We start from the raw sequence: 8,227 nt of genomic DNA, 5'->3' as shown, positions 1-8,227 counted from the left end.
GCTTTAAAAGCCCCTGCTCTTCTAGCCTTCACAATCATACAGGATAATGCCTCCATCACAACCAGAAAAAGAAAGGGAGACAGAGGGTCCCCTTGCCTCATACCTTTAGCACATTTGAATTCGAACATTGGCGAACCGTTCACTAAGACAGATGACCTAGCGGACTTTAGAATCCCCAAAACCCAGTAACTCCACCTAGGAAAGCCCATTTGATTCAAGATGGAGATCACGAAATTCCAATTGACGTTGTCGTAGGCTTTCTCAAAATCAATCTTCATGATAAACTCCTTGGATTTTTCCTTCTTAAGCCAAGAAATCACTTCATTGACAATAAGAGGCCCATCCAATATGAATTTTCCTTCCATAAACGCCGATTGATTTTCAGAAATAACCTCCTCCATAACCGTTCTCATCCTGTTGGCCAACACTTTTGAGATAACTTTGCTAATAACACCAACCAAATTGATTAGTCTACAATTATACAATGAAACCGGGTCCTTGATTTTAGGGACTAAACAAATAAATGAGGAACTACAACCGCAATTTATGGTCCCATCCTCATAAAACTTGCTGAAAATCTTAAGGAAATCCTCTTCAAATAAGTGCCAAAACTTTTTAAGAAATTTAAAATTAATACCGTCAGGCCGGGGGCCCGCTCATCGCCACACCCGAACGCAGCATGCTTAATTTCCTCCTTACTAAACGGGGCCACTAGGTTGTCCTTCTTTGATTGAGACAATGTTTTAAACTCCTCACAGCAAAAAGAAGGGCGAAGCCCAACGTCTTCGACAAATCTGTTACGAAAAAACGAAAGAACCTCTTTTTTAACAAGCGCCGGTTTCGTGCACCATTCCCCATTGATCATCAATCCCGGAATAAAGTTCGAAGCTTTCCGCTTGTTTATAAGCACATGGAAAAAATTTGAGTTTTCGTCCCCATCTATGGCCCACCTCACTCTAGAACGTTGTCTAAGGTCGCCATTTTTTCTAACACCGATATTCTTAACCAGTAATGATAATACACATACTCATTGACAATATATAATGACAATGTTGTAATTAAATTAGAATTTGAGGGCTTTTCGTTACTGTAGCATAGCATAACATAGCATAGCATAGCATAGCATAATATAATATAATGTGTCATACCTACCCTTCTAGGCGGTTTCGAAGCCCTAAAACACAATAATAGTATAATAAAAATTATATAAAACGAATACAGAAAATAAAATAACTTTAATACCATACCAAAACTATATTAAAAATAAACCTTACAGAATTAGCAATCAGAAGCATCAAACCAACCATTGGGGTTGGTGATTCAATGGCAAGCCAAAGCCTTTTAATACAATTAAATGTGAGATCTTGAATTTAAATCTCACAAAAAACGCAAGAAATTTGGCTTCAAAAAAAAGCATCAAACCAATCAAAAGTTCAAGACTAATATCAATCCAAAAGGCCGTCCAAAAAAAATATCAATGCAAAAGAAAGCAAGATCCATTATTTATCATCATCAATGAAATGGTTAAAACCCAAACAAAATAAGATTGAATCTTAACCACAGGCATGCGCTTGATTTTGCTCTTGAAAGTTCCATACCTTGCATCTATGTGAGGGGAAGGCGCCTCTGTGCTTAGGCGTGCGCCTTTGGCTACTAAACTACTATTGTCAATTTGTCACTCGTAAAAGACACTACGTTACACATCTTGTTGGATTGTTTCACGTGTTGCTTAACGAAAATTTGTAATTTGGCAAATCTTAGACTTCTTTTTATGGATCTATATTTGATAAAAATATCCAACTATACTTTTGAAGTGCAGGTAGCTTAGACCGTGAGGTATGGTTGGGCTTGGGTTGGGGCGTAGGTTGGGCATTGGTTGACACGTGGAATGGGTGGCAGACATAGGCTAAACCCACATTCAACACGGTATGGTGGGGCGGGGGTTTGGGGCGTGGGTTTGGTGGGCTTCGCTGGGCTGACCCGCTGGGCTATTTCAATATTATTTAAAACAACAAATTTAATTTTTTTAATATTTTTAAATAAAGAAAATTACAAAAAAAAATTCTTAACTTTTATATTTGTTTTTTATCTCTTCTCTCAATGCCAAGACTAGTTCTAACTCGTCACCCTGTAGGTGATCAATGGGCTGGGATAGAAATTTCAAATCATCCCATTTTTGTTTCTGGGCATCTCTAGCGGCATCTCTAGCTTCTTTGCTCCTTCGTATTTCGGCCCTTTGTTGTTGGAATACGTTGAATGTATCCAACTTGCATGAAATGTCATCCAATTGGTCGCTGTATAATCCCCTACGCGAGCCAGAACTCCCAGCTGAAGGCGATGCCGTATCAGATCTAGATTTTTGAGCACGCCTTCTTGAGGCATTTCTTCCATACTTAGGCCGGTTTGGGCCTGGCGAATCATCCAAAAGGTCCTCAAACTCTTGATCTCGTGCATCAGATTGGGCTTGGGACGAGACCCTTGACCTTTTGGAAGACGAGTTAGTTTCGCTACCAATGGGGATAGTCGCCCACTTTGGATGGAACTTACAAATCTCCCAACAATGCAAGAAACGGAAGTCGGTCTTCATATTTGATTTGAATGTGACCACTGCATTTGTCAAAATGTCGGCTTCGGTTTCACCACTTTTAGGGTTTTGCTTTGCTTTATTTAAAAAACCGCTAAATTTTGTAAGTTGGGTGCTTATCTCGCTCCACTTTGAGGATAAGCTATCGTTTTCACGATAAGTCTCCCTACCCATTTCTTCATTGAATAGTCTACTAACAGATTCCCACAGGGCGTTCGATGTTGCGAATTTCCTATTTTAATAAAAAAAATTAATATATTACAAACTTATATAAAAAATAACCATTAATAAAAACAAAAGTTAAGAATACCTAAAGTTGAATGTTGAGATTGTTCACACCAAGCGCTCGCCAATGCAACTTCTTCAGCAACGACCCATTTTTGTTGTTTTCGTTTGGCGGTTTCAACTACTTTATCCTCCTCGGTTTTTTTTCTTATGACTTCTCTTTTTGATGGGTTTCGATGCGGAAGGACCTTCATTGGGTGGTTGAGTTTCGGGAACGGATTCGTTTTGTGAAAGGTCGATGAAGGTTGGTGAAAGGTCGATGGGCGATTGTGAAAACGGGGTAGGTATCGAATCGTCGGTGTGTGTGAAGTTAGTAAATAAACGATTCCCGATATATGATGCATAACCCGCCACGTCGGGCATAGGAGAGTGTATGAAAAATGAACGAGCTATTGGACGAGTAGGTGGTGGGCTAGGATTATTTTCTTGGAATCCATACGGGCTGCTCGGGTCAAAAGGACGGTTGTAAGGATGCATTTTTTCGTTTTGTAGAACAAGAATTGAAGATGTATAGAAGATGTGGTTGAATGTGGTAAAAAATGGAAGAAAAATGTGAGTTTTATAGTGAAAAAATGGAAGAAAAAATTAATTTTTTTTTTAATATAGCTGTTGGCCAACGGCTAGCCCAACGGCTCTTTTCTTTTGGCCATACACAGCCCGCCATGTCAGCTCCCTTCCCCCGCCCCACGCCCGGCTTGAAACCCAAGCCCAGGGGCCACGCCCCAACCCAAACTCATCCGAGATGGTGCCTTGAATGTTTTCCCCCAACCCACACCCCAACCCAAGCCACATGCCGCATTGCCTTATGAAGCTGATGTTGAACCTACTTGCATTTTGTCTATTATTGCTCATGGGTTAAGGTACCTTACCCATAACCAATAACCTGGAAGTATTAATAGATAGATAATATAAAATATTTCATGGCCCCTGAATTATTAGTTTTTGACAGTTGGGACCCTCACTGGACGATGACAATTGGTCTCCTCAAAATTATAATCCACTTATCCGCCAATAAATCCATATGAAATTATCCAAAATCTTACCTATTGCCAACAACCTCACACGGTTTTGTTTTTATTGACACGGTGTGGAGTTGAAACAAAACTTTCAAGCTCCCAAAAAAAAACCCGAACGGATAAGGCTAGAGGGTATGGTGATGGTCCTTTAAGGGAAGATGATTCGTCACGTAGGCGATACGTCATAGTCCTCCTAATGATGGTCACTAGAGGGTATGGGAGGATGATCCTACCCACCACTTTTTTTATTTTTTTTAATTTCTATGCCCTATGTACAAGTATCGAAGCCTAATGTACAAGTCACTAACACAAACAAACAAACAAACAAACAAAGCGGGCCCACCATTGGAGGATCGTCCTGAACGTCCATTCCTCGACGTTGAAGACGGGGACGGAGCTCGACGGGAGGGGGGCGGGATGGGCTGTAGCCGGCGCCGGACCAAGACGGGGATGGGGATGGTCCCCATACCCCATAGCCTAAGTGCCACATAGCAAACAAATCGATTGATCTGGGCAACAATAAAATCAAACCACATTCAGAAAATCGGTCGGAAATCAAAGATAAAGAAATCGAACTGGGTGAAGAAACATAATGTAGATGAAGATATCGAACCAAAACAAAAATTCAAAGATGTAGTTGTGAAGTTTGAGATTTCCGACCGAGGGCGGAAGTCACCAGTACCTAAAAATTTCTATAAAAGTGGGGGTCGAAGACGTATATACCCAAAAAATTTTATACGAAGACTACATACTCTCCACCACTAAGCGAAAAGTTTGGGGGCCGCCCCCTCCTGCCCCTTAAAAGCTTCGCCCATGGTTGTAGGCTTAAGATGAAGATAATGTTGGGGTTAGTTTGGTGGTGTCAACATGGTAGAGGCGGATTTCATGGTTGGGGGATTGAAGAAAGAGGGAAGGGCAATGATGACGGGGGTAGCTCAAGACCAAACAAAATGACTTAGGCACACAAACGCTTGGAAGGTTAAAGGATTAAAGGGATCACAACCCGCGAACTCAGGTGAACAGTAAAAAGGATGCAAACAGTAAACCATCACTTCACTAAGAACAACCTTTTATCCGCAGGTCTAAACCGTTCAACCCCCAAATGGGTAAGTCTCCCACTGCAAGCATGGTTCACTGGTCCAATGTTTCCTCTTTGGGCGATGACTTCATTTAGTGCATGGAGGACATTCCGATCAGCTATGATTCCATTGGGATCTCTGGTCTTCCTTCTCGAGTACTTGTTTCATACAAGTCTCATTTCTTCACATTCAACACACACAACTTAACTGTTCTTACTTTCGAGGCTAAACATACTTCAGCCAAAGATCTTGAACAATCAACAAACAAAAATAGTGAACCTCTCTCCACATCTTGCAAACGTGGGGGGACCCGCGACCTGCGTCAGGCAAACCGGAACCCTCCAACCCTTTTGCCTAACCAATCCAGCTACTATCATCAGTCTAGTATTTGTTGTGTCAACAAGTTGGCGCCCACCGTGGGGCTAAACCACTAATTTTCTTCAAAAAGACCTAGTAGTGTAGCTCCGTTCTTTCAAAATCATCATGTCGGAAAGCGAATCTCCGGGAGAGGTAAATCAAGTCCCGAATACCTCTACCCCAAGCACCAGCCAAGCTCATGTGGCTATACCGACGTCATTCTCAACACCGGGGAGTACTCCTACTAGAGCAACATATCACGAGTTCCTCACTTTCCAAACACCGACTTCGTCTAGATCAGGGGTTCCATCCCCTAACGTCGGTGCCTCTAACACCCCCTCACGTGTTGACCTTACCCCTGAAGGGGTCGCCAACAACTTCCTAGAGTTGAGGTCTCTCCTCAACCAGTACGTGAGTAGGGAAAGAGACAAAGGGGTAAGGATTCGGTTGGACTATCGAGCCAGAGTCGTCGTTATCCCCTAGACCTCCAGCTCTTCCTTTCACAAGCTCATAACCAACCCTGTCCAGGAATGAGGCTGGTCCCAGCCATCCACCTCCAAATCCTAACCCATACATATACACAAGGCCAGATCCGATGACGTTTCCTCTCTTTTCCTCCCAACCGGCTGCAACCGGTGCTCCGTTGGGACATGAGCTAACTCTGGATCAGCTATTCCAATCTCCTGTTGCAAGCCTTCCGCCCCCGGTCACATCTACGTGGTAGCAAGCTTTGTCCGTGCTCCCATTGGCACGAAGTGCCGTCATGAGCACTCCTTTAGGGGTAAACTGCCCAGTTACACCCGGAAGCCTCCAAGGCTTCAACCTTATGCCTCAAATGATGGCTCAGATGATGGCCTCCTTCCCTTGGCAGCACTTTATTAATCAAGTGTTGGCCACACAGGGGAGTAACAACAACAACACAGGTGCAATGGTGGAAGAGGATTTGGCCAAGCCATACAAACCAAGTATCTCTCATGCTTCTCATGGCAAATAGCCGATTATGATTTTCAACCAAAGATCAAAATGTCGTCCCATATCAAAACATATGATGGGATCGAAGATCCAGAGGATCATCTCTAGATCTTTACTGGTGCCGCTAGGATCGAGAAATGGTCTAATGCTGAATGCTGTCTCATGTTCATGCAAACCCTTGTTGGGTCAGCCCGAATCTGGTTCAATGATTTACCTGCCAGAAGCGTTCGAAGCTTCGATGACCTTAGCAAAGGGTTCCTGGCAAACTTCTCCCAGCAAAGGCGGTACGTTAAAGATGCCACAGTGATTTTTCAGATAAAGCAAAGGGATGGCAAAACCTTCGAGAGTTCATAGAAAGGTATAAAAAAGAAGGTCCAACATATGTAGGGGCGGATGAAAAGATGAGAGTGTCCGGTTTCATGAACGCCATTACTTCCAAATACCTTACAAGGGACTTCAATAATTCCCTACCAAAGACCTTGGAAGAAACTCGCGAAAGTACCGAAGCCCACATTAGAGGAGAGGAGGCTGTAGACAGAAAAGAGCAAAGAAAAATGTAAGACCTCGTAAAATCACGTCCAATGATGTATTGACACGTGTAATAAACCCTAATTAAGTCCAATATTGAAATTAAGGGACTAAATTTTTTGAAAAATCGAAAACTTTGATTATGAAAGGACTGGAAGTGTTAACATACCTAAAATAAGTTTCTAGATAACCTCTCACGATATTATATTCACAAATGAGCCAATTGTTGATCGAGTGTAGCCGTTTGCGTAATTAATTGAAAGTTTACGCAATAAAGGGTTAAAAGCGTCAACATGTTAATTCTAACCTCTGAGCAACCTTTTAACAAACCGGGAGCTTCATAATATTTGATTATACTCTCGGGAATGCCAACTATTGGCCGTCTAAGGTTTTTATGCCTATAAGTAGAGTTACGCGCAACTTTGAAAGTTAGAGGGACTAAAAGTGTCAATATGCTTAATTATACCTCTGAATGACCTTTAAGCAAACCCGAAGCATCGTGATGTTTAATAATACTTTCAAGAATGCCTAATATGGATTAGATGAGGCTTCAATGCTATTAAATGATGAGATGCGCAAGTTTGCGTAATAGAGGGACCTAAAGCGTCAACTTTTGAATCTACGCCTTTCGGTGACCATTTAAGTGAACGGGAGCATAGTAATATTTAAACATATGCTTGGGAATGCCTATTATGGGCCATGGAAGGCTTGGATGTCATTAAACGACATTCCACGCTACTTTGCGCGATTAAAGGACTATTTGCGTCAAACTACAAAAGTAGGTCGATTCGTATGGTAACGGACCTTCCGGAATATGTCCATGAGTTAAGCATACCCTATTTATCCTTTATATAGCTTAGATATAGGCTTAGAGGTGTTTGGTGCGCAAAAATAAACTTTTAAGTCATGCAGGGACTAAAAGTGTCAAAAAGTGCACAAGTTTGCATTTTCGCGCATATCTTGCATTCTGTATATCCCCGGACACCCAAAAATTTATGTAAGCACTAAAATATTTTATTTTAGTGTTAGGCTTGATAAAATTCCATTCGTCGCGTAATTTGGATCGTTTTTAGCGTCCGTTCGTGTTTCGTCGTAATTAGCCGAACAACGGGACCGTACGACCAAACGAACCGACATCCGGCATGTTTTTGAGCATGTTTCATGTTCCCTATGTTCAGGCATCATTGTAGAGCCTTAAAAATGGTTTATCGGGCCTTAAACGTGTCAGAAATGACATTTGGGAGTGCAGGGGCCAAACCTGTTAACTAATGAAAGTTCCCATGTGTAGTCCTGGTCCTTACGGACCGTGTCACACCCCGACCACGTGGAACAATCAAACATGGCAGAAACGTCAGGGAGTGTTGTAACAGAATCATTGTTTCATAACACATGGAAATTGAGATATT

General features: G+C 42.1%; 1 protein-coding gene across 1 annotated transcript; it reads right to left on the bottom strand.

Moving 5' to 3' along the window:
* Nucleotides 1-1,469: 1,469 nt before the first annotated feature.
* On the bottom strand, nucleotides 1,470-3,719 carry LOC110936832 (glutathione S-transferase T3-like). The gene is made up of 2 exons (XM_022179239.2): nucleotides 2,895-3,719; nucleotides 1,470-2,816 (listed from the first exon to the last, which is right to left on the bottom strand). Exon 2 carries the CDS (start codon nucleotides 2,756-2,758, stop codon nucleotides 2,066-2,068), a length of 693 nt encoding a protein of 230 aa, XP_022034931.1. The 5' UTR covers nucleotides 2,759-2,816; nucleotides 2,895-3,719; the 3' UTR covers nucleotides 1,470-2,065.
* Between the last annotated feature and the right edge of the window lie 4,508 nt (nucleotides 3,720-8,227).

The sequence above is a fragment of the Helianthus annuus genome, chromosome 4, assembly GCF_002127325.2.
Source record: "Helianthus annuus cultivar XRQ/B chromosome 4, HanXRQr2.0-SUNRISE, whole genome shotgun sequence".
Classification (NCBI taxonomy): Eukaryota; Viridiplantae; Streptophyta; class Magnoliopsida; order Asterales; family Asteraceae; genus Helianthus; species Helianthus annuus.
This window is presented reverse-complemented; position numbering and strand designations above follow the sequence as displayed.

Coding starts and splice junctions, on each gene's coding strand:
- LOC110936832 (XM_022179239.2), bottom strand. CDS start 2,758: ATGGGTAGGGAGACTTATCGTGAAAACGATAGCTTATCCTCAAAGTGG.